General features: G+C 38.6%; 1 protein-coding gene across 3 annotated transcripts in view; it reads left to right on the forward strand.

Moving 5' to 3' along the window:
* Positions 1-1,086: 1,086 nt before the first annotated feature.
* LOC149145184 (putative receptor-like protein kinase At1g80640) overlaps positions 1,087-27,407 on the forward strand; it is a 45,202-nt gene continuing 18,881 nt past the window's right edge. Inside the window, exons 1-11 of one of the 3 annotated variants that reach the window (XM_089447948.1) lie at positions 1,087-1,408; positions 1,535-1,718; positions 1,823-2,093; positions 2,287-2,490; positions 2,962-3,209; positions 3,456-3,588; positions 3,759-3,822; positions 3,945-4,041; positions 4,568-4,673; positions 18,469-18,587; positions 19,216-19,305. In XM_089447948.1, the coding sequence (XP_089304074.1) occupies positions 1,898-2,093; positions 2,287-2,490; positions 2,962-3,209; positions 3,456-3,588; positions 3,759-3,822; positions 3,945-4,041; positions 4,568-4,673; positions 18,469-18,587; positions 19,216-19,305 (1,257 nt within the window). In that variant the 5' untranslated portion in view covers positions 1,087-1,408; positions 1,535-1,718; positions 1,823-1,897. Of the gene's footprint in view, positions 1,409-1,534; positions 2,094-2,286; positions 2,491-2,961; positions 3,210-3,455; positions 3,589-3,758; positions 3,823-3,944; positions 4,042-4,567; positions 4,674-18,468; positions 18,588-19,215; positions 19,306-27,407 lie in introns of all 3 variants that reach the window. The other 2 variants (XM_089447947.1, XM_089447949.1) reach the window with 2 other exon arrangements.

Genomic DNA, 27,407 nt, shown 5'->3' on the forward strand with positions numbered 1-27,407 from the left:
AAAAATATAATTTTCCAAATTAATTTAAAACTAAATATTATTTTAAATTAATTTAAATATTATTTTTAAAAACTAGTCATTTAATATAGCCATTACCTATTAATATTTTTTAATAAATTAATAAACTTATATCATTATTTAAATATTATTTTTCAAAAAGTAATCGTTATTTAATAATATTTGTTTTTAATATATTAATAAATTAATATCATAATTTAAATATTATTATTCAAATATAGCGGTTACTTGAAATTATGTTTTCACATTGTTCTCTATTTAAGTCTTTGCCATGGTTTGCTTCTTCATCTCTTCTGATAATGAATCACACTTATTGGTTCATCCACCAAAAATTTCTCTTATATGATTTCTATCGAAAAACTTTGTTTAATTTTAAGAATATAAATGTTTTACCATTTTATATATGGTAAAATGTCTTATAATTTAGTTGTTAATTAAATAAATTATTATTAAAAATTTTAATTTTTAAATAATGTTAATTTAGATAAATAAATAAATAAATATATATATATATATATATAAAAATAATTAAAATGTATTTGAAATTTTAATTCAAAATTAAAACAATTTTAACTTATAATATTAAAATTAAATTTCTAAATAACAAATTTGACGTAATTATTTAATGTAATGAATAATATGATAAAATTTATTTATATATAAATAAAATAATTACGTTTGAAACACGTAATAATTACTTCGTAGATTTTGATAGAAGACCGATGCAGTGGATAGTTAGACGTCTGCCGTGACCCGTCTCATTGTAATAGGATCCCACCACTGAGTAGAATAAAAAAATGCCTAATAATAGAGGAATACACAAAATTATTTTCAAAATCAGTGATAGCAGTGCCCCAACTAGCAGCTAATTATAAAAAATATTATGGCCCTTCCACATCCAAGGAAGGCGGCACATATTAATTGCATAGAAATCTGTGGTGGGGCCTTCAAATTTGAATTTCAAACTAGAGGGTAAAAAATTCTAATCATGAAGGCCTCGGTAAAACTAAAAGAAGCACAGTAAGCAGGTGAATCCCAGGACATTTTAACCTCCGTATAAGGAGATTTTGACCGCAGGTTTGAAGTGAGATCTCTCCGCTCTGCCGCATGAAACACTGGCAAAGCTGATTTTATATGGTCCCTGGAATCATTGGCGATCTAGTCGAAACATGGTGAATGTGGTATTAAATTTCTAGCGTCTCGGAGGTGAAAAATGAAAAATGCATGAGCTGTGATATGATATTGTAAATACACAGTGGTGGGCAATTGCAGGTCCGTGGCCATGGGACCATTTGTTGAGTTGTAGTGTGCTGTTCCTGCGCACTGTGAGTGTTTTGCAATGCGTGATATGTGTGGGCTCACGGATAAGCGCTGAAGGACCAGTTTGCATGTACAGCTCTTCAACTAACTCGTGTATCGGTTTATTTTATTTTTCTTTTCCATGTTTTTTGTGTCTTTTAGTGCTGACATGAATCACTACAACTTCGTGAGGGGGGATGTTTCATGTGTTTTGCAGTGGGCAAGTTCAGATGGTAACTAGTTTATTATTTTTTGAAGCGCACACTCATTTGGAGGCCTGAACTTCACTTGTGGAGGACTGCCAGGCATTTGGTGCTGCAAATCTTGTTGTGATCAGTGAATATCAACTCTCTGTTCAGATCTGTTTACATTCTCGCTTGAAGTGTTCAAAGAAATCCAATGTAAATGGGATTTGATCTACCTCCGTGTATTCGTGTTACCAATTTTACAAATTTGAGAGCAGTGCTATGCATTTTTGGGTTTAACCTTCCTTGAGAAAATGCAGATATCTACCTCTTTGAATATCTCCTGAGCTTTCTGCCACAGCCTGACTGACTTTCAAGTAGAACTCATTTTCAAGATGGGGCATTCAGTTTTACTGCATATTTTGATTCTGAGTCTCTCTCTTTTTAACAAACTCGAGACTGCAAAGGGACGTTCTTTACTGGTGCCTACCTCTGCGCCAGTTTCTTGGCATTTCGCACTGTCATCGGCTTCCCTAATTGATGATCCCCTGGCAAAAAGAAATGCATCAACTAAACCAGAAAATTCAACCGGTAAGAGCTTCAACGCCAGCCTTTTCATTAAATTTTTGAAGAGTATATTTGTGCTAAAAAATACAGCATGTGTAAGACTTCTTCAGAAATTGAAATCTCTCAATTTGAATTGCTTGTTTGCATCTTTCTACAAGTTCTGAGAAGGCATTGCGCTTTGTTCTTTTGATGATTGCAAAATCGGTTGTGTGTTCAGACACAGGTTCTCCAATGCAGATAGACAAAGAATCTCATCACATCAACAAAGGACTGCTATTGGCAATTATCATACTGCCAATATTTGTTGGATGTATCATGATTTCTTCAGTTTGTACTTGGTTGTATAGAAAGACTTACAACTCTGCTCCTTCTTCACCTCAACCTCATGCATTCAAGCGAAATTTAGATCCAGACGCCTCAGGTTGGTATCACCACTATGTCATATTTTATCCCTTTCACTGTGTGAAACCAAACCCTCTCTTGATGTCTACACCAACAGGGCAGCCACAAGAGAGTGGTGCTTCCTATGGAGATATTGTTTGATTGGATTCGGGGCTGAGATTCGATGACTTCCCCTGTTGAATCTTTGTGGGTATCTTTTGGATGTATGTATACATAATAACTATTATGCATCATTGCCAGTGCCATGGAATGGTTTCCATGACTATAAAAATTCTTCTCCTCTGTCAAACTATTATTTTTCGTGGGGGTTCATCAGACTTGATTTCATGATCTGAATCATCTGATAAAATCAAAATTTTGGATTCTAACAAATTATAAAAAGCCATGGGTGCGGATGACCAAAGTTTACATGAGAGTTGGATTAGTTACATTACGACTATTTTGATCTAGGGTTAGCTCACTAAGTTCCCTGTAATTTGAATTTTCACAGATGCCTATAGGGGTATTCCACTCATGCCTCTCCTGAGTCGTTTGAACTCCCGTGTTTCTAAGAAGAAGGGATGTGCAACTGCAATTGAATATTCTAAGCTGCTAACAGCTACAAATAACTTCAGCAGCAATAACATACTTGGAGAGGGTGGATTTGGGTGTGTATACAAGGCAATGTTTGATGATGATTCCTTTGCTGCTGTGAAGAAGCTAGATGAGGGTAGTAGACAGGCTGAGCATGAATTTCAGGTAGGTAATAAAAACGTTACAGGTATTATTTTGGAAGCTGGCTGCTTCTTCAAACTTAAGAAGATATTAGTGAAGGCATTTTCTGGGGGGTGCCCTAAAGTTGCCCTTTTGAGTGTCTTTTGTTTTGTGGATTTGGTGATGCACTGCATTTAACATATTGCATTGTGCTTTTTTATTCTCCCTATAATTTTAGAACTTAGAAGAAGCTTTGCTGATTTCATCTGTTGGTATTGTCATTGGTTGCAGAATGAAGTGGAGCTAATGAGCAAAATCCGACATCCAAACCTTGTTTCTTTGCTTGGGTTCTGCACTCATGAAAATACACGGTTTTTAGTATACGATCTGATGCAGAATGGCTCTTTGGAAGACCAATTACATGGTAGCTTTCTCCAACCACTGGGCAAGTTCAATATTGCCTATGTTTTGAAGCCTTTTATTTGTTCAAACAAACTTGATACTACCATTCGTCATGGATAAACTAGTAGGCCATGAGTAAGCAGCCTTTCACAGCTATGCTTTGTTAAGAAACTGTGCTGGATTGCTTGTCAGGACCATCTCACGGATCTGCACTTACATGGTTTTTGCGGATGAAGATAGCCCTTGATTCAGCAAGGTAGTTCTAACACAGATAATTTGATTCCCTACTACTAGATTTTACCAATTGAAATCACTTTTTCACTTGGTCCTCTATTAACCTGGGAGCTCAAGCTTACCATGGTTTTCTTTCCTTTACAGGGGTCTAGAACACTTGCATGAGCACTGCAACCCTGCAGTGATTCACCGAGATTTCAAATCATCAAATATTCTTCTTGATGCAAGCTTCAACGCCAAGGTGAGGGCAAGGTTTTCCAATCTCCCACTTACACTGACTGTAGTGTTAAAAATAGTAATACCATTAAATCTGCCTGGAAATGAATGTTTCTTATGTAATATTTATCAGTTAATTTGGGAAGATTCTTGTAAAGCATTAAGAAAGTTTCCTAGAATGTAATTGACAAAAGCCTTAGTAAATGTATGGCTTGTGCATTGCATTCAATGGGAGATTCTGTGAGATGGGAATTCCATTGCTTTCCTACTGATTTTTTTAACTTTATGAACTGTTTTAAGCATCAGTTATTTTTTTGTCAAAATATTTTCGTGTAGGACTTCAGTTTTTCTTTCCTATCAATTTCGTAACATGTGTAGCTGTTTGTATTAATTTATTTCTGCTTATCATGAATTATGCTTTGAGAAATTTCTAAATAGATTTATTTATCCATCTTGGTTTATGTTCTTTAAAACACTTGGTCCGAAGTGAAACATTTCCTAAGTAGATGGTATTGTAGTCACCGCTCTCTAACCACTGGCTATGGATGCAGCTTTCAGATTTTGGTCTTGCAGTAACAAGTGCAGGATGTGCTGGTAACACAAATATTGATCTAGTAGGGACATTGGGATATGTAGCTCCAGAATACATGCTTGATGGTAAGTCTCTAATAAAGAAATTAGATCCAATTTTGAATTTCTCTCATTGTTCGCATATATATAGTGTAGTAGAGATTAAAATATTAGTCCACCTACAATGATGTATTACCTGGAGTGTTGAAAGTATCTACGGGCCACAATACAACAAATTACAATGCATGATCATTATAGATACACAATAGATTTGAGTTTTATTTTAGAGAACAAACATGTGTCTAGTAAAATGCTGAATGATATTTGTGGTTGAGTTTGAAACCAATCATAAAGAATCAAAATTTTCCAGTTGTCTTTATTTTGTATAAACATACCACAATAGATACATACTTGTAGCAGGGTCAAATTGGATGCCTTTCAATAAAACCAAAGTCATTGCTGCTTTAAATTTTGGTTCAGATACAAGTTAAAACCAATGTCTATCTCTTTTTAGTCTTGCAAGAGGCTACATATAAAAATACGCATTTACCTTGGACACATGACATGAAAATGAACCTTTTGTCATGTTTTGTCTACTATAAAGTTATCTTGCATCTTAAAAGTTGGAGCGTTCGTGTGAGGATTCATTATGAAAATTTCTCTCGTGTGCAAAATGATGTATGTTTGGTATCCTACAAGTCTTCTAATTCATAGGACACATGCCTAGGGGGTCATGTGTTATGAATCCCACATGTCAGACATGGATTTGTAAGGACGAGTTTGGCACATGTCCGGTTCATGTTTGGTATCCTACAAGTCTTCTAAGTTAGATGACACACACCTAGGGCGTCATGTGTCACAATTTCCACATGTCAGACATGGATTCGTGAGGACGAGTTCAGGGCATGTGCCAAACTCATGTTAGACATGTGCTCTACATGTGTCCCAAGTTTAGGACATGTGTATTGTCAAAAGTGGCCCGTGGGTTTGAAAAAGGTGACTTGTCTGTCTTTTTTCCTCATTTCATTTAGTAGGTTGAAGTTCGTAGGCATTTTGGAGTGCATTTGAGGGTTATAGTGTAGCTTCGAAAGGATTCCAAATGCAAGACAATGGTGTATGGTGTATGTGCACATCAACCTCCATCTTATTTCTAAGTAGAGGGAAGAGTGGTTGAAGGGAAAGACAAAGATGTGGGATGCGTTTCCTAATGATATGGGGTTTGGATAGTAGTGTTGAGTTGGCATTAGCAAACTTGGATCTTAATGAACTAGTGCTAGAGCCATTCAATTTTGCTGATGGTGATCTAGTTGAGGGTTCATTCTCCACACCAACATATGCATTGATTGGATTGGATATAGATGAGGAAGAGAAGGGGGAGGATGGAGGAGAGAGTAATGGAAGTGATGCTGATTTTGATGATTCTAACATGGAGAAGGACTATTGACAATCACAAGCTATGAGATTCTTCCATTTACGGTTCTAGTATCTACCCTATTTTGTATTTTTCATTGGCATTCCCACTTGTAGTAACAGTGACTCATTATTTATGTAATACATTTTGATTTTAATGACTTAATGAGAAACTATAGTTTATGGTTCTAATTTCTTGTGTTTGTCGCTTGAACGTCATTGACTTAGGACAAGTAAGTACTAAGTAGTATTTAGTTGCATGATTGAATTTGTATCATGTAAATGTTCTAGTTTCTAAATTATAACAAAATTTGAATCTTTATGTCTATAATTTCTATTTGTGTAATGTGTTATTTTCTTTTAAGGTATATATAAACCTTGTTCTTTGTGTCTTGTTATTGGGGTCACCATGTCATGTGTCAAACACTTGTATTTCAGTGTCCTTCATGTCTCGTCTCATTGTGTCATGTAACTTAGGTATGGAGTGATAACTTTTAGTGGTTGAAGATTTCTAGGGGATGATGTGAAACTTGATCAATATAGAGATGAAAAAAATTATAATTTTCTTCTGAAAAAGGGAATAATTGATTTGTGCATTTGGGTGCTTTTGATGAGCTCTAGACCTTTACCAAGTCTTAGTGTGTTAGAATAGCATGCTACCTTATTGTTCAACCAACACCAATTCTACATTGTGCTCACCCTTTGGCATGTGCCTTTTTGTAACACATCCCCTACTATCCCTAGTCCCAACTAAGGGTAGAAGGAGGTAGTTATTAAGCTGACCCAACCTCCAAAGTCTTGTTATGGAAACGGGGTCTAAATTTTTCGACCTTTTTCGACTTTCTTAAGACTTAAAACAGATGACGTTGTTGTGTTCGTTTCGTCAAGACCTTTATGAAAATATAAGATTTGTCTCAATACGATTCTCGAATCAAAATATATGGCCATTCGAAGATTAGCCTATCAGATAGTGCCATGTCATCTTGATTTGCCATGTGGCATCCACAAGCTATCCGAGTTAGCCACCTTATCGCCACATGGCAGCGTTACCTTAGCCATCGGCCCATTCATACTGGGTCATAAATTAACCCCTCTCTACGACCACATCACACTGAGATTAAAATCCTAGCGGATTCCATTGTGATTCCCCATTGAAACTGCTGGGAAAGATCTTCCGGGGTTACACAAATCCTTGGTAGACCTCCTCCATGCATCCCATCGTCATTTGCTACTGCAACACGTTCGGGCTCCACCACACCATGTCGTCCTAACCCATTCTCTTCTGCGAGGCTCACAATCCGCCAAGGTTTCGTGGAAGTCCACCTGGCTACTCACCACCTCAACTCCGCTCTAACCAATCATGTGGTTGTGGTCCCTTATGCTTGTGTAGGTGGGCTTCGCCGTGCCACATCACCCTGGGGACTAAATTTTAGTGGGGTTGCACCTCACTCTAACATATATCGCGGGGTACATGGTCCCGGGGTGATGTCACCCTCCACATGGCCCCACACTAGGTATTCCATGTGTCACTTAGATCCAGTGCACTTGGGACCACAAAACCCCCGGATTCAAGTAACACGTGTCTGCCTTCCAGGATGTCACGTGGCTCTGAGTCCAAGTCACCTGCCACACTAATTGGGGGTCCTGCTTGGCCCTCTGCTGCACAGTAAGTTCAAATTTCACGTTATAAGTGTTTTGGGGGTCCTCCGCCTCAATGTGCTAATCGTTGAACAACCGACCCCACCCGCCATGTCATCTCAACAATTCATTCTTGGTGGGATTTTCCAAGCCTCCCCATCGTAATCTTCGGGACACGTGGTCAACGCTAACAGTTCGCGACATTCGACGACTAGGACCTCTCTTGCATGTGCCTGTGGACATGGCTCCTGGCCATATGGTTTATAAGACATGCATCTCCGTGCTCCTTTGAGCCCTAACTTCTAGCCCCGCGACACATGCATATAAGAAGATAGATTGGGCTCTTTTGCCCTCGACGCTTGGTTATAGTGCCTGCGCATAGGGACAAGGGCCAAACCTCTTAACACCTTATGCTAAGCCCTTGCTCGTTTCCATAAAAGTTTATACATATAGTGGTAAAGCTCTTTAAGAGCTATCCCTCTTGACCTTAAACTGTGTTCGCATACACAATACTCGCGCTATCCTTCCTGAGCTTTAGAGGCTTCGACCTGGTCCTGGTAATATAAATATATGTACATAGTCATCACTTCCCTCCCCTTGTGCTTTAGGTAATACTAGCCTAGCCTGGCCATACGATATATGTACACAATGGTATCTTTCCTAAGCTTCTAACAAGGCTCGACCCAACCCATTCAACGTATATACATATTATACATGTGTATGATTTGTAAACTCATAACGTTATCCTTTTTGAGCTTACATTAATAAAATGAGGCTTGGAAGTCGAATCTATTAGTGACCTAATAATTGGGACAAAGATTTGTCCATCCATTTATACTTAGGCCCATTGGACCAAATTCATGCTCATCTTAATTAAGCAATATACAAGCCTATTATACTACTGATAAACAGTAAGACAATCTCATGAATACACACATGGATATATTAATGTAGATATTCCTATCTGGAATAGTGCCCTAGGCACACTTAATTATTGGGATGAAGTAGACTCATTAGTCCATACACACATAAGATTCATAATTTCAGTCCACCAGTTTATATTGTGTTCTTTCAATTGTGTAGGGATATATACATGTGTGTCAGCCAAATTCATTTTGAGCTTTGCCTAGTCAACATGTCATGTTATGTGCAAAGATTCATCATAATGATTCAACGCTGAGTACCATATATGCAAACAACTTCTCACACATGGACTCATTTTGTTATTCCAACACTGTTAAGACAATATGGACAACCATACCCATTAGACATATACACAACCAAGTCATAGGTCATACCTCATAACTCAATGTCATCATTTCAACTCAAATAGCATAAACATGAAATTATGATTATACAAATAAAACATGAGAGATACTTAATTGGAGCTCGACATTTGAGTTTGGGACCTCAACTCTCCACCCAACCTTAGACGAGCTGCAACTAATTCTTTCTTGTAATTGTCACCCCCGAGCCAGATTCCAGAGCTTCAGGATGAGTGCTTAAGGGATTAAACCAACTTTGCTAGCTGAAACAGGGATTCCAGAGGACCATCCACCTCCACCCACCAACTGCTTCATGTAGTCAATATCTCATGGGGAATCTAGAGGTCCACCACCCCCACCCTTCAACTATTTCATGCAGTCAATGTCTCACAGGGAATCTAGAGGTCCATCATCTCCACCCTCAATCAACAAGGTAATCCAGAGGCTCATACCTCCACCCTCAAATTAGTAAGGGAATCCAGAGGCTATACCTCCACCCTCAAATCAACAAGGTAATCTAGAGGCTCATACTACCACCCTCAAATCAACACGGGAATACAAAGGCTATACCTCCACCCTCAAATCAACAAGGGAATCCAAAGGCTCATTCTTTGACCCTCAAATTAGCAAGGGAATCCAGAGGCTATACCTCCACGCTCAAATCAACAAGGGAATCCAAAGGCTCATACCTCCACCCTCAAATCAACAAGGGAATCCAAAAACTATACCTCCACCCTCACACCTCCACCCTCAAATCAACAAGGGAATCCAGAGGCTATACCTCCACACTCAAATTAACAAGGGAATAGAGAGGCTCATATCTCCACCCTCAAATCAACAAGGGAATCTAGAGGCTATAGCTTCACCCTCAAATTAACGAAGGAATCCAAAGGCTATACCTCCACCCTCAAATCAACAAGGGAGTCTAGAGCTTACGACAAAGACTGAGAAAACAAGCAAAGGGGCTAAAGAACTCTCCTTATCAGGAATCCAAGGAACACGCCTCCACCCAAGCTGGCAAGGGAATCCAGAGAAAAAAATCTCCACCCTCTAGTCTTAGAGTGAATCTAGACACTATTGCCCTCACCTAAGGGATATTCTTCCATCGAAAACGGAGTGAGGGAATCCAAAGGCTTACCACCTCCACCCTCAACAAATATTTTGTGAGGGAATCCAAAGGCTTACCACCTCCACCCTCAACAAATCTTTTCACAGAGTGGATCCACCCAATGTTGGGAATTCATAACCTTATGTAAAAACTAGAAAACAAGTAAAAGGGGGTTAAAAGAAAACTATTCTTACTAGGAATCCAAGGAACAAGCCTCCACCCAAGCTATCAAGGGAATCTAGGGAAAACCATCTCCACCCTCCAATCTTACAAGGAATCCAGAGACTACTGTCCCCCCCTGAGAGCTATTTTTCCACCTCTCAATGATCAATCAAAAGGTTGCTCTACTCCCTGTGTTTTGATAGCAACACATAGCATTTTTTCCCTTTTCCTTCCTGTGTTATCACTTCCCTTTTCTACAGCGTAGTTGTCTTTTTTTTCCATCCTCTTCTCGAGAGTTTATCCTTGATCGTTGAGAAAATGCCCTTTGAGAATGTTTGCCTCCTCGCGTTCCTTCATGCAAGTGTTTTCCACCATCCTCCTGCTAGATCGATCACGGTGGTTCTGTTTCGCATGGTTGTGGGGATGCTGTTGTGTCAACTCCCCTTCACTTCCTGTTGGTTGACTTCAACTGTCCCAACTGCATGCAACCCATCATTCATTACTTTTTGTCCTTTTTTCCCTAGCTCCATTAATTGATCTAATCAACCCAATTAAAAGCATACTTACTAGCTATTCATGGCCTGTCATAAAACAAGTAAAGTTTCCTTCAAATTTAAAGAAATCTCCTGCCTCAAAATTTGGAATCCATGTCCCAATTCTCAGGCCTCTTTAATTAAAATTAAAGTATACATGAAATATTTACAATGAAGGGGAATTAGCCTGGGATTGTAACACTTTCATTGTGCAGATTTTTTATTACCAATGCCAGATTTTTTTGATGAGAATTGAACATCTAGTTCAACTAACAACTCACTGTGCCACGTTAATGCTAACTCAACATTCACACTAGTGCTACATCACAATATGAAGGAATGACATGGATGAAATGTTAGATGATCAAAGTTGACCAAGTCAAGCTAGGATATGTGCTAGTGATTAGAACTAATCAAATTAGTGTTTGCCATGGCCTAAATCGATATTAAGGAATAAGACAATTATCGTCCTCATTCATTGTCCCTAAGGTCAACCATTAGGGACCACCTTGATTGATAATATGGTCATCTTTTGATTTATAAACATGTCACATGTACTTGTTAATGTTGTGGATAGATGAATGATTTATTTGTTCATGGTACTTTTGTGAGATTGAGCTCCAAGTCATATCTCGTACACAACTCAAGTATATAATGCTATCCACAATGCTAAAATTGATGTGAAAGAAAATTTTAAGAAGTTTTATTCTATTCCATCATAAGTTGGACATATTCTCCAAGAATCCTCTCCTTTTGGAATGGAGAGGCACTTTTGGGAATTTCTCTTAGAGGGTTTCTAACTTCAGAAATCCAAATATCTAGTTGCATTCGACAGTAACAACAGACATATTTTCTCACTCCAGAAGGGAGTGCGAATAGCAGAGCTAGCAACCGAGCAGGAGAAAGAGGGAGATTTCAGCTTCAGGTAGAGTTTTTGCAAATATGGCCACAATTGGGCTCAAAGATCAAGACAGATTGGACAGTGCCTCCAACTATGTCATTTGGAAGGCCAAAATGTCCTTTCTCCTTGATGAGCATGGTCTGAAAACTTATGTAGACAACGTTGTGGCAGAACCTACTGATCAACAATAGCTAGTGAACTTCAGAAAGGAAATGGCCAAGGCGAAGCAGATGATTCTTGATGGAGTTCGGGACCATATAGTCTCACATATATCTGGCAAGAACACTGCCAAAGAGATGTGGGATGCTCTTGCAGGGCTATATCAAAATCCTTCAGAGCAGCAGAAGATGTTTTTGAAGGAGAAGCTGCGGAACATTAGGATGCAGAAGGGTGAAGGCATTGATCCCTTTCTCACCAGAATTCAGGATATCCGGGATCAACTTGCAGTCGTAGGAGAAGCGCCTCAAGATACAAAGCTTGTGTGTTTGGCCCTGAACAGTGTCTCAGAGGATTGGGAAATCTTTGTCCAAGGTATTTTGGGACGAGATACATTACCAAGGTGGGATAGGATGTGGTCAAACCTGTAGTAGGAGGAGATGAGGCGAGCACTACTGAAGACATCCATCAACGACAATAGCAACAAGGGATCAAAAGGTGTGAAAGATGAAGATAATGTGGCCCTTGCATCAAAGGATCCTAGTTAGGGACAAGGTTCTTACATATATCTGGCAAGAATACTGCTAAAGAGATGTGGGATGCTCTTGCAGGGCTATATCAGAATCCTTCCGAGCAGTAGAAGATGTTTTTGAAGGAGAACCCATGGAACATCAGGATGCAGAAGGGTGAAGGCATTGATCCCTTTCTCACTAGAATTCAGGATATTCGGGATCAACTTGCAGTCATAGAAGAAGTGCCTCAAGATACAAAGCTTGTGGGTTTGGCCTTGAACAATGTCTTAGGGGATTGGGAAATCTTTGTTCAAGGTATTTTGGAACGAGATATATTACCAAGGTGGGATAGAATGTGGTCAAATCTGTAGTAGGGGAGGAGATGAGGCGAGCACTACTGAAGACATCCATCAACGACAATAGTAGCGAGGGATCAAAAGGTGTGAAGGAGGAAGATAATGTGGACCTTGCATCAAAGGGTCCTAGTCAGGGACAAGGTTCGCAAGGGGAGAAGAAGAAAAAGAAGGATCTATCTAAGGTCAAGTGCTTCAGGTGTGGCGAGTTTGGCCACTACAGTACCCAGTGTCCTCAAAGGAAGAAGGACAAGTAGGAGAAGCAGGATCAAGCGACAACATGTAGAGATAGACAAGTTATCCTCTAGGTTGGAGGAAGATTTTGCTATGTTTGCAACTATACCTCCAGGAATGAGGTGGGGCGATATGGAACTTTAGTCCCAGATTTGCGCAGAGATTTGGGCAGGGTCCATTGAGGTGAGCATCTAATGGTGTTTCCTCATGGATTAATACCTTGTTATAGGGGCCCACAATTAGCAGGAGGGTTGTATTAATAGTTGCAGTCAGATTCCAGAGTGACAGTTGCAGACTAGTTGCAGTCAGGTGTTGAGGAGCGCAAAGCAGTGTTGACATCAGAGCAGGAGGCTTAGTGCAGAGTCAGTAGCAGCGCAAATTTCTCAGTAGACAGTGCAGATGCTAGTAGTTGTTAGATGCTCATGAGATAGATGCAGCACAAAGGGACAATAGATTCATGATTTTGGATGCTTCTCAGTTCCAGTAGCAACAACAACAGTTAAGAGGGAGTTGCAGTGTTGGCAGCAGTACAGGATGTATATTGCAGTGTCAACAACAACACAAATGCAGCAGGTTGGTTCAACTATAGTCAATAGCAGATGAATTAGAGTTATTGCAGTAGTCGGTGGACAGTGGCAGGTAGCTATAGTGTCAGACATCAACAACGTGGTTGGAGGATGTTGCAGAGATAGGGTGTTGTGATAGTTGTGCAACACTAGTTGGAGAGAACACCTTCTTCGCTAAGAGGGAGTGTTAGTTTTTGTAGCATCGGATGGTCTAGTCTCGAGACTTTGTGGAGAGGCTAAAACACAGGAGTTCTCCAAAGCCCAGAAAGCGTTTCTAGAAATTCCACCTAGAGATGGTTCAGTTAAATTAATTGATCGATAATTAAAAAATGCCTAAGTCTAACTTAGAGAAATCGATTAATTAATAGTAATTAATTGAGAAAGGTGAGAATTCTCTAGAAACTCACACGGATCGACATGGAAATGATCTCGACCATCGATTAAGTTTTAATCGTGGCCATTGGAGTCCCAATTGAAGACTATAAGAAGAGGTCAATGGGTAGATGGAGAAATACACTTGGTGTATGGGTAGATGGAGAAATACACTTGGGGTAAATGGAGAAATACACTTGGAGAGCGAGTTTTCTTGGGCAATTTGATTTTTCCAGAGTGCAACATTTTGTCGGAAGAGTTCGAGCCAGAGAGGGAATGCAGAGACAGAGAGGGGCAAAGACAGTTAGTCCAGAGGAAGTTTTCCAGTTCCAGAGAGTCAACAACAGAAGGGCCGTATTTCCCAGAGGGGGTGCGTAGATAGCTTCAGAGGGAGATTGGTTTTGCTGAGAGGAAGGGTGATTTAGTTGCAGCTGGTCCAGAAAATCTCCATGAGGCTAAGCGAATCACTTCTAGAGGCAAAGTCAGCCAGGACATCATCTTTTTAGCACTTCTGGGGCATAGTGAGTTAGAGCCTGTGCAATCACTGTGCAGAGGCTCACGTAGAGGCTGTATGAATAACTAGATTTGACAGTTGTCGGAGCTAGATCAGGCGTGGTGTTGAGATATTTGCCTCACAAATATTTTGGCCAGATTATTTTGCTGATTGGATAGCTAGTTGGGCATCCAAAGATTGTACTCAGAATTTCTCACTGCTGCTTAGTAATAAAATGCTTAGCTGCTGCATCGGTTTTCCCACATTGTGTTTTTCGGGCACATTTGTCCAAAAATAATTGTGTCAACTTTTATGTGTGTGCCAATATTTTCTCAGTTTCCAGTTTATATTCACTAGTATTTTAATTTGTGAAGAAATTGCATTATGAATCTTTCGTTATTTTGCCATAAACAAAATAAACTGCATAATTAATTTATCAGTTAGAAGAAATATTTCCAGCTGCTGCATTTCAATGAATTTTCACATAAACCACCTTGGATATTCTAGTGGTTCGCTCGCCAAAACTGATCTAAACTTAAACTGACTACAATGAGCTTATGCTTCATTGTGTGACTATCTTTTCATATTTTTCACACTTTGGCAAGAATAAAAACACACCATTCAAATTCTTTAAATATTGTGACATATAAAATAGACTACAATAGGAAAGACACACAGAATGGAACACAAATATCTACCTTGGAAACCCATATGGGAAATTGACATTTAATGAAGGACTGTACCTTCCATCTTCTTAGATTATGGAGATTACAATACTTATTACAAAGCTTTCCAAGCTTACTGTGAAGCTATGAGACGCTGTGGTCTATTTTAGTCCTCTACAATATGCTTATGTCTCTCTTCATTGTTAGCATCTCCTCCACACTCCTGTTCATACTATGGAACAATTGATGGCAAGTGAAAAGTGAACTCTTTTCCCTCCTCTTTCTTGGTTTTTGATAACTAGAATTAAAGTCATGTTTAGGGTTTTGAAACCCTATTGGAGTCTCCATGATGCTTTTAGAAGTCCCTAACGGATTCCTGCCTGTTACTCTCCATATTCAAATCATGGTGAGTTGGTATGGTCGCTGTTTGGACATGTGGGGAATATTTGGACTGTTGCCTTGGCAAGACGTAAGTTTTGTGTAGGAACTCAATGTTAGGTGCATGATAGCTCTTTGGAGAGATCTTAATGAGAAGAACAATTTTTGCATTGGATGAGGCAAACCTTAAAATCCTTCATTCCACAACAGGCCCAAAAGACATTGTTTAATCCCTGGAAATATGTTGGAAGTTGATGACCCAAATTTGACAAAATTAACACCATCTTTGAGATGTTCCAATTCTTCTCTCTCCCATTTAGAGCATCAATGAATTTATATGATACATTTGTAGATCCATTTTGGATCAAAATCTTTCTGCAAAAGGTTCCTTAGCACCATTTTATCACAGTGAGGTTGTTTCTTTGCAACAAATGCCAAAGTCTCCAAGCATATGATCACTTGCAGTGGGCTGCAATGCAGTTGGTGAGACAACGTCCCTGACTCCATACTGTTCTTGATCAATAACCAATATACTGTTCTACTTAAAGAGAAAAATCCATTAAGATTCGCAAATGATTTTAGGTGGTAAGTATGTTGGGTACTTGGGTTTGTAGAGTGAAAATATCTATTGCAAAAGGTTGTGTGGAAAAATGGAGCTCTGGATTTGGAATTAAAGAAGGGCCAAGTCTGCTCTCAAATGACAAATCGATCAATGATAATATATGATGTTTGAGATATAGATTGAACACCTAATTGTGAGGTAGTGGAACAGAATTAATAAATAATATAATCAGTTAACAGCTAGCCATAAAAGAGAGAAATGTAGCACAACATATGAGGTCGTCCTGATGGAGATAATGTCGTACCTCTTAGAGAGGGATAAACAGCTTTTTACCATACAATCAAAAGAAAAACAACATTGAAGATGACATGCTCTCTATGAAATAATGAAGTGTAATGTTGCCAGTGTCAAAACTACGAAATCAAGGGACTGAGATAAGAATTTTGCATGAATAAATGACTCGATAAGGATTACCGTTCTCACAATACGAGGCTAAACTAAGATGATATACATGATAGAAATACATAGAAAATCACATGGAAACTTGTATAGACTTGATAGTGTATATACTGATGCATGTCATCAATTTCAACAGCTTGAAAGAGCATGAACGTTGAACGTACTTGGCATTGATTCCTATGAAACACAAACATGTTTATATCATAACACATGAACATTGAACGTACTTGGCAGAATTAATTCCCATGAAGCACAAACATGTTTACATCACAACACAGCATAAACTGATATCAACTAACAAGTTAAATTGGTATAGGAAGGACCAGTAACAAGGGCTGATATGAAAATGTGTTCTTACAGTTTGAGGCATTAAATAGAAACAGAGCATATCATTAGAGACATTAGAGACAAACGGACTAGAAATAAGAAGGGAAAACCAAAAGGGGTGTCAGGAACGATGAGAAGCCTAAATTAACAAATTCAAAAGTTCACAGAAAGGAGGAGCCCGTCTTGCAGAAGCTCTCCAATGTCTGACTGGTAACCCTTGATAGTTTATCCTGATTATATCCAAATGTCCAGTTTGATTTTTATGGGGAAATTTGCCCATATACAATCGCATGATTATGTTAAATGATATTCTTTTGGTCTTCGAAAGGGTCTTTGATAAATAGTTTTGGAGTGGTAAAAGAAAATTAAAATTTTAATTATATGTTCGGTTTATCTTTACTCAAATTTCAAAGGTAAGTATTTATTTCATACAAATTAAATTATATACTCAATGAGTATCCATTTTTTATAATTTTCACAGATCCTAGTGAGAAGATGCATTGGAAATATATAAAATGGAAATATATAAATAAAATGTGTTGTGTTTTGTTTATTTTTTTATAATTTTCACAGATCCTAGTCAGAAGATGTATTGGAAATATATAAATAAAATGTTTTTTTATTTTTTTATTTTTTTGTTCAGTACATCTCATTGTGTCTGTCAAAAGTAAGAACAGTGGATACTTGTTAGGTAAAAAATTTAATTCTACAGACAATTAGTACTTTCACTTAAAATTTGAACAGTTTTATAAAACAAATCACTTAAAATTTGAACAGTTTTATAAAACAAATTGAAAATACAAGGTTTACGCTTAAAAATTTATAATTAAAATTTGAATAAACCTATAAAAAAATAAAAATTATAAATTCCTTTATTATCTATTCTTTTATTATGTTGGATATAAATTCTGTTTTAATCTTAAACCTTTTTTTTAATTATGTTGGTTATAAATTCTGTTTTTATCTTAAACCTATTTTTAATTTTATTCGGTTGGTTATAAATTCTGTTTTAAATCTCAAAACCTATTTTAAATTTTATTCTGTTTGTCATAAATTCTGTATTAACTCCCATAACTTCTTTATACTTGCAACTTATTCGGTCCTCTTCAACAGAATGTACTTTTTAATTACTCATACTGTTTTCATAGGGCACCTTATCCCTATGTGGATTGCAAATTAAAGGAATATCTAGAAATTTTATGGTCATGAGAGGTCAATTGTTTGACCCCTCTTGACCGTCAGATTTTCTGATATTTTCAGAAACTGCAATCAACTTAGGAGTTTTAACATTACACTAAGTACACTAGAAAGCTCTGATTCCTCCTGTTCCACTATATACTTTTGAAATGTCCAAGGCTGCTTTTCTTTTGTTTCATGTTATATCACTTTTTATACACCCAAGCATTGCTAAATGGGAACCACTTGGTCAATATTACCCGAAACCTACAAGGAGACTCATCTATTTGTCTCGTTTCCGTTCTCATTCTCTTGCTGTCTTTACATTAGTAAATTATTGATCAATTGCCCGAAACCCTCTGGCTCTGATTCTCGTTCCATTCCCGTTTCTTTTTCAGTTTCCCGTTGCAAGTTTCTGGTAACACAGCGTTAAGCATTTGATTGATGAAATATGATAGATTAGGTTTACTTTCTATGTTTACTATTTTTTTTTTGCCAATAATGGCTGTATACGGGTCCTTTCCTTTTTGAACCTAGCTATTGATACCGGTACGTACAAGTTGCTCTTTACCTTGAACATCATGAGATGATTACTGGCTATTGTTTTCACAGGTAAATTGACAGAGAAAAGTGATGTCTATGCATATGGAGTTGTTTTGTTAGAGCTACTTTTTGGAAGAAAGCCAATTGATAAATCTCTACCAAGTGAATGCCAATCTCTCATTTCTTGGGTATGTATTATCTCCTTTTGCTCTATTCTGCATATTAGCTTCCTCGAAGTGCAGTAGTGCAAATCTTATTGGACTGCAGCATTGTTCAGGCCAAGGACATCGAGTTCTGCTATGAAGTTCAGTTAGCCTACAACTTTGACAACTTCAAATAAATGTTTTTATACCAGATTAAGTTAGCCAACAGATGAATGAATTCCTCATAAGTATCTTCATGGGATTGCAAGGAGAAAGCGAAATGAGACTGTTTATTCAGTTTAGGTTGTTTGAATAGAAATCCTTGACAGAATCTTGTGTGAAGCTCAAAATGTATCTACTAAAATTATACCTTCTTGAGCTTCATCTATGAAGCAGGGGAGATAGGTCTAATGTGAATAAGATTCTTGGAAATTTATGTACGCTTCTGCATTGAAACGTATATATACGTGCACTCATGCTTTATGTTTATTCATGTAAGGTGCAGATTTTATGTTTCATGTTTCTCTTTTTGGTGTAAATTCAGATCTTGCATTATGTTGGGAAAATGAGATATAGTTAGTTTCAGTAGTTGAACTTGATTTGTGTAATCTTGAATATATGTGCTGCGGATATAAGGCTGAGAGACATTCTAAATTTGTGATATGATTTGCAGGCAATGCCACAGCTAACAGATAGAGAAAAGCTCCCGACTATAATAGATCCCATGATCAAAGGCGCAATGAACTTGAAACACCTATATCAAGTGAGTTAATATTTGGATCGTATAGTTTTGTCTCTCTGATAAATTGTGTAGGCTTGTGTGCCAGCATCAATGCATCTACTTTTTCCATACGATTGGATTTTTTTTGATAATTTGTCTGGCAGTAGTCTAACTGTTACACGTTTTTGCCTTTTGTTCTGGGCTTTTTTTTGTTGGTCAATTTTCTCAATTCTGTAAGGATTTTTGAAATTTTAATTCTCAACTTTGTAATCTGTATAAATAGAAATAGAATGCTTTCCAATTTTTCAGTATAATCAATTTATTTATATATTTAAAAATATATTTTAAACCACTAAAATTTACAATTAAACCAAAAATTATATTACGGAATTCCAAAAAACCTCCATTTGTGCGTCAGAGGATGCCATTGTGAACTTAAAACAATGGAAGCGCACACAGTACAAACAGGAAAACACAGGTATTAAATTATTCCTTTACTGATTGTCCTCCTATGTTTTCCGTGTTTTACCAGAGGTCTCTTCCTCTCCCCTGAATGAATAATTAAATCCCCATCGTCATAGTATTTCCTTCCTCCCCACCTTTTCATTAATTTTTCCGGAAGGCCTTGTGAGAACTCAAATTTGACACCCAATTACCAACGTTTCACTGAGATTGTGGGACAGGAGCCGGGATAATCCCAAAATTTTAGGAAATTTTTGGAAACGGTAGATATCAGTCATAAAAAAATTATAAAAATATTAAAAGTTTAATATATAAAAATAAAAAATAAAATCCCAATAATATGTTAATAATTAAGTTAGTAAATAGTAATTTTTTTTTTTTACAGGAACGGTTATGATGCTTTATATTAATTTTAGGCAGAATGCCAAATTCTGATTACATATTGAGCTTCTTTTTCCTGTTGCGTTTCTTTGCTAAGGATAAAGCTGAAGCTTACAGTTTTCTTTCTACAATAGACCCCCACTGAGTTGATTTCAGAGATTTTCCCCCACTTGTAAATACAAACAAATTGATTTAGGAGCAGACAGTAAAACATGACAGCAGATTATTTACGGAATGGGCTCCCATGATTCTTCATCCTCTATCTTTTTGGTCCCAGCAGAAAGAAGGACAGCTTTATTGGCTTCTGTGTCCGCCTTTTTATTATGGATTCTTAACACATGATAGTATTTCAAATCCTGGAAGCTTTTTTCCATATCTTTGATCCTGATAATCAGCCTTGCAAGATTGAGGTCCTGTACAGGGGTGTTGGTAATCATTGCATTTATGATGACTTGAGAGTCACCTATGACAATTGCTTCATTTATGTCCAGTTCTTTGAGGATCTTGAGACCTTGGAAGAGAGCCAAGGCTTCAGCTTGGATGCTGGTAGTGTAATCTAGACCCCAGGCGTAGGAGTGAATTTTTTCCCCGGATTGATTCAGGACAACACCTCCTGCACCTGCTTTGCCCGGATTTCCCTTAGCTGCTCCATCAAAGAAAAGGAAGTGCCTTGCTTGCGATTTTAGCCACTCTTGAAAGTCATTCTCAGGTTTTCTTATTTGCCACTCTTTGAAGATGGGGGCTTTTTTGATTGCTGGCTGAAATTGGAGTTCTAGCGTTGATCCCCATGCTATGTCCTGCTGTCTGAGGTTATTGTCATCTTTTATATCCATTAGAAATTCCTTTATATGGCTTTTTATCTTGGCTTCCAGGACTTTGTGGTTCTGCTTTGTGTCTCTAAAGATTCTTTTGTTGTGTTCTATCCAAAGCTGCCAACAGATGATTTTTGGGAGGACAGCCCATGTTGCCTTGATAATCAGGTTTTTGGAGGGAGGACCAGGGAATCTGTTCGACCAATCAGCGAAAAGATCATAAGAGGAGCAAGGGACAGCTAAATTTGGATCCAAGTCGTGAGTAAAATGAGACCAAATCTGCCTGGAGAAATTACATTCTAGCATTAGATGATTTACTGTCTCCACGCTTTCATTACACAGAGGGCACATGGAAGGGCCGTGGAAGCCTTTTTTCTGCAAGTTGTCATACATTAAAATTTTCCCGTGACAGAGGACCCAGGCGAAGAAATCGACCTTGGGCCATGAGGGCTGATGCCAAACGCTTTGCCACGGAGCTGGATTCTGAGGGACGTGCGGTTTCTCAATCAATTTGGCGTACCCCTGTGCGACTGCATACCCTTTGGTTTTTGATCCCCAGCCCATCTCGTCTCTCTTCTTCGCTTGCGTGGGAGCCAGTCCTTGGAGGGCGTCTAACAACGTGCTCCACTCAGCTTTCAGATTGTCTGGCACATTTAATCTTTTCCAGCCTGCCCAAATCAGATTGTTCCAGCATGAAATATCCCACAGAGATTTTATTCCTTCTCTGTCCATCCAGCAGCGCAACGCATTTATGGAGGTTTTGGCTTCAATTGGCTCTTTATTCATAATTCTGTCCGACCAAATACTGATGTTTTTACCGTTGCCTGGTATCCAGTAGGAGTGATCGATGATTAGAGATGCGGCTCTGTCATATATTTTGAGGAATGTCGAATTAGTCAGGCGTGTCACATTTTTTAAGCATCTTAGTCTTTGTGCTCTGAAATATTTCTTCCAGATCACCTTTTGAGCCTAGCCAAGATTGGGGGCGATGATCCTCCACACTATTTTTGCTGCCATTGCTACATTTTGATGACGGAGGTTCTTAAAATTTAGGCCACCTTCCCACAACGGCTTGGATATGATATCCCAGCTGACAAGAGGGATCTTTTTTTCATTTTGTTTCCCTCCTTTCCAAAAAAATCTCCTTATGAAATCCTCCATTTTGTTTAATATAGATGCCGGGGCGAGGAGAGCTGCAAATTGGAATAAGGGCAAGCTGTTGAGAACTGATTTAATTAGGACTGTTTTGCCTGCAGCATTCAGCCAGGAATAACCCCAGGCTTGAATCTTTGCCTTGAAATTTTCTAACTGCGGGAGCCAATCTTTGCTGGTTGGTCTCTTTTGAGATATTGGTAGGCCCAGGTATTTGAAGGTCGACCAGGTGGAGGAAGCTTCGAAACCCAAGCATCTTGATAAGGCAGATAGCAGTCTAGGTGAGGTGTTCCAACTGAAAATATGACATTTGCTTTTGTTTACCACACTGCCTGAAGCTTCACTGAATTCATCCAGCACCTCTTTAAACTTTGTGGCCGAGGGAACAGAGGCAGGGCCTAACAGCAATGTGTCATCTGCAAATAAAGCGTGATTGATATTTTTGGTTCCTCTTGCAATGCGCAGTCCATTGATCTCTTGATCCTACAACTTTTTGTCAAGCAGGAAGCTGAGGGTTGAGGCCTGGATGACAAAGAGCAGGGGGGATAGAGGGCACCCCTGCCTGAGTCCTCTCAAGGCTTTAAAGAAGTCAGTGGCTCTTCCGTTAACAAGGGGAGCTATCCAAGGCTCCGAGATGCAGGCCCGGATCCAATTAATGAAGTTTGTTCCAAAACCTAGCTTACACATGACATTCAAGAGAAAGCTATGATTGACACAGTCAAAAGCATTTGCTAAATCAAGTTTGATCACCATACCTTGCTCTTTTCGGAGTTGGCTCGAGTGTATTGCTTCCTGGACCAGAAGAAAATTGTCCACGATCTGCCTCCCATAGATGAAGCCTCCTTGGTTCTCTGGGATTATTTTGGGGAGGATAAACTTCAATCTATTTGCAATTACTTTGGTGATCAGCTTGTACCCTGTATTACATAGAGAAATTGGCCGAAATCTGTTGAAGTTGTTGGCCCCTTTTTCTTTGGGTATGAGTGCTAAAAACGCAGAGTTTGTACTGCCTCCAATTTTCTGAGTGTTTTGGGATTTTTGGACCATTTTGAGAAGATCTTTTTCAATAATTGGCCAGCACGTTTGGAGGAATCTAGCTGAGAAACCATCCGGCCCAGGGGCCTTGTCCGGATCCATGTCGAAGAGCGCCTTTTTCACCTCCTCTTTTGTGACTTTGGTCTCCAATAGTTCATTGATTCGCTGAGAAATTACAGAGGGTATATTATGTAATATCTCCGGAGAATGACTTGGGTCTTTGTCTTCACTATATAAATTCTGAAAGTGAATAAATGCAGCTCTCTTTATATGCTCGAAATCCTTATGGATATCTCCCTCCTCTTTTATTTTTGAGATAGTATTGAAGCATTTCCTTGCCTGGGCTTGTTTATGAAAATAAGCAGTGTTCCTATCCCCTGCTTTGAGCCAGAGGTTCCGAGATTTCATTCTCCAATACTCTTCTTCGGCTAAGCAAGCCTTGTGGTATTGCTGTTGCAGAAGGGTTTCTTGATCTAAAGAGTCCTTTGTAAGAATTGCGTTTTCCATGCTATTTTGATGAGAAGTAAGAGCTACTTTAATGGTTTTCCTTGTTATGGTTGGGTTGGGCAGCGTTTTGGCCCATCTTTTTAGGACTCTTTTCATCCTTCTGAGTTTTTCCTCCCAAATATAGAATGGCGATCCATTGACCGGATGATTCCAACATTCCTTGACTATTTGCATGAAGTCATTTTCCTTTACCCAAAGAGGGCTGAACCTAAATGGGATGGGGCCCAGATCATGATGGGCTAGCAAGTCTAACATAATGGGCTTATGATCAGAGATGCTGTTGGCAAGAATATGCATTCTAGGCTCTAATCCTAGCAGCAGAAAGGAGCTTTGAATGATAAACCTATCTAACCTGGCAACAATGTGGCCAGGGCCCATTCTTTTATTAGACCATGAGTACTTACCTGAAGAGGGTTTAATGTCCAGCAAGTCCCAGTCTTGCACTATGTCCTCCACCCATTCTCTAGCCGGATCTCTAACTATGCTGCCTCCCCTTTTTTTTGAAGGGTGTAGGGTAAGATTGAAATCGCCAGCAATTATTATGTTTTCCAAATCTATCAAATCTGCTTGCTGTCTTAGAGAGTCCCAGCAATCTTTTTTTTCCCCAACGTTGACTGGAGAGTAAACGTTGAAGAGGCAGAACGTTTGCTTAGATTCCAGATTCTGCATTTTTAACATCAACCAATGGGTATTCCTGGCCTCTAAAAGAACTGTAACTTTATTGGGGTTCCAGAGAGTACCTATTCCTCCTGAGGCGCCCCGGGCGGAGATTGCTCTTGCTTCACTTTTATTCCAAACTTTCTTGCTTGTTTGGAGGAAGACTATGTCTTCCAGCTTTGTCTCCTGGACGAGAAGTAGATTTGGGGTTTCTGTCCTGATTAGACTTCTGGTGGCTTCTTCTTTCATTTTGCTCCCCATCCCTCTGCAATTCCAGGAGATGACCTTCATTATTTATGCTTCATATGAGCTCCCTTGGAGCCTTGGGGCGGGTTTTTCAATATCTTTGGCTTTGAAGCTAGCATTTTTTCCAAGGTTGGCTGGCTTCCCTGGAGTTTTTCTTTGTAGGTCTCCTGTTCCCTTTTTTCCCTATCTGTTTTCCAGCCTCTTGTTGATCTTCTTACCGGGGTGTGGGATTCTCCTATTTCTCCTTCCTCTTCTGATTCTTCTGTTTCTTGCTCTTCTTCTTCTCCTTCCATGCATATGCCTTTTGGGCTTGGTCCTTTGAGGGAGGCCGAGGGAGCTTCTTCCTCATCCTCTTGGGCTGTGACTTTGAGATTTTCCACTTCTTTGGGGGAAGCTGGAGGTGTGTTTTTCCTTGAGGATTCTGGCTTTTGGATCTCTACCTCTGGGGTGCTTTCTGCCGGTTGGCTTAAGAGGACGAATTTGTTTTCTTGCGCTTTTTTGGTAGGAGGTTTCTGAGCATTACCCTGAAAGTTGCCTTTGCTTGATGGTCCACATTGTTTCTGTCCCCTATGGTTGTTTCTGGCTCTTTTTACTTGATTCCATCCCTCTTCATTTCCTTTCTCTGGCTCTGGATTAGTTGGGCAGTTTCTAGCGAAGTGCCCATACACGTGGCATTTTCTGCATTTGAATGGCAGCTGCTCATAATCCAAGATCTGCACATGGGACCAGCTACCGACTCTGATTTTGATTGCTTCTGGTAAACCCTCCTCTAGATCTACCTCCACACAGATCCTAGCACAATCATACTGATTCTTGTTGCTTGCCCGATCTATAAATTTCCCGAGGGAGTTGCCAATGTGTTTCAAGGAGCCCCAGTTCCACCAGTGAACCGGCAGATTTGGTAGACGAACCCATACTAGAACAGCCTTGGGAACATCTACCGCTGGATCGAAATCCAGGGTCCATTTGTTCAGGTAGAGGCCTTGAGGACCCATAAAATACGGTCCATTTTGAAAGATCAGGTCTTTGTCCTCTCTGGAGGTAAATTCGAAAAGGAAAAACCCTATTCCTAGAAAGTAATAGGTAACGCTTTGACTGATCAGAGGCGCCCAGTTCCTGTTAACCCATTGCTCTGTAGTTTTCGGGGAGGGCCATAGTCCCGTGAATTGGCCAATAAGTCCCCGATCCGCCAATGACAAGGCTACTTGCATGGGAGTCTCCGGAGGCAAGTAGATCTCTGGAATTTCATCTAGCTTCTTGACGAATTTAGAGGCATCGTTTCTTTTTTTCGAAGGCAAACCTGCCAGGGGTTTTTTAAATGCTTCTACAGCAGGGCTGGAGGGTGGATCTTGGCCCTGAGACTCCATCAGGTTTGGTGCCGGCTGCCACACGGGCAGCGCAGCATAGGCCACACCCTAGCCAGAGGAATAGCTAAAAGCCTTAGATCCAATCAGATCTAATTCAAGGAGGCCCGCAGGTTGCAGGATCGGCGAACAACAAGGAGATCGCAGGCTTTAGAGCCCGCAGGGGGCGGGTCTCGAGAGGAGCCGAGGCTCGCAGCGAAGGCCTGATCCGAGGACGCCCAACGCTCAGTCGCAGAGACCAACCAGTAAATAGTAAATTTTAATAATTATGAAATGTACATTTAAATATGATTATCATTTTGTATTAGACTATTATGAATCATAATTATCATTTGACATTTCTGCTATCATTAATATAAAATTGTAAATCTAAAAATAAATTACTAAATTGAATTCATCATTTGACATTATGCAATGTTCCATCTAAATTTATCATTTGGCAATAAACATTAATATTATGCAAGATACATCTAAATTAAATTAATCATTTGATAATTGAAATTACACAATGCAAATCGAAAGTAAATTCATCATATGATAATGACATAGAAAGTAGTGAAATACTAGTAATATTCTCAAAAAGTACTAAATAATAAATTGCAAGTCCAATCTGGTGGCTTATGGTCACAAAATGAAAATCACAACAAATTGTAGATGAAAAATGTCGAGCAGGTGCAGCAGTGAAATCTCCAGTGGCAAGGTAAAAGGTCGAGCGAAAGTAGAAGGAAAATGTTGAGCGACAAGGTAAAATCATAAGGTTAATGAGAAATGAATTCGAAATGTGAATGATTTTGTTTTAAAGTTTTAATTTGTCTTTTAGGAGTCTCCATTTTTTATGTTTTTAATTGTTATTAGCAATAAAATTTTGGGGGATATGGGGCGCTTTTCGTCACCAAAAAAGTCCCCTGGAATTTCCCCGAGTTTCCCCAAAAAAAAACATGGGGAAATGTTTCCCCAAAAGTTTCCCATCTTAAGAGCGTGGGGAAGCGACGAAGCGCCTCCCCACCTTGGGGGCTCATCCCCGTGGAAAACTGCCAATTACAAAGTCCTACTTCGCTTGTTGTAAGTATGCGTTTCTCGATTATCATTAACGTATATCCTTTCTCTTTAATTGTTATTATTACTTAATTTTTAATTATTAATATTTTTGAAAAATTTGGAATTTTAAAACAAAAAATAAAATAATAAATTTAAAAAAACAAAAAAATTATTTTTTTAATTATATTTTTGATTTAAATTTAATCAAATTTTTTAATTATATTATGATTTTTTATTTTTAAATTATTTTATGTAAATCATAATATTGAATCCTATATTAATTATTTTAAAGTTGTCAAAAGTATGATGTTAAAAGTATATATATATATATATATATATATATATATTACTTTCAATGTGTATTGCATGCTTTGGAATACGCAGGGGATGTTCCTATCTTGGAACTCCTTAGTAATTTGAAAAGTGCTATTTTCTCATGAAATTGGTATAGATTGTTTATAGAATGGTTTCTTAAGTCGCCCTAACTCTT

The sequence above is a fragment of the Pinus tabuliformis genome, chromosome X, assembly GCF_031772625.1.
Source record: "Pinus tabuliformis cultivar Carrire ecotype Pingquan chromosome X, CPIR1, whole genome shotgun sequence".
Taxonomy (NCBI): domain Eukaryota; kingdom Viridiplantae; phylum Streptophyta; class Pinopsida; order Pinales; family Pinaceae; genus Pinus; species Pinus tabuliformis.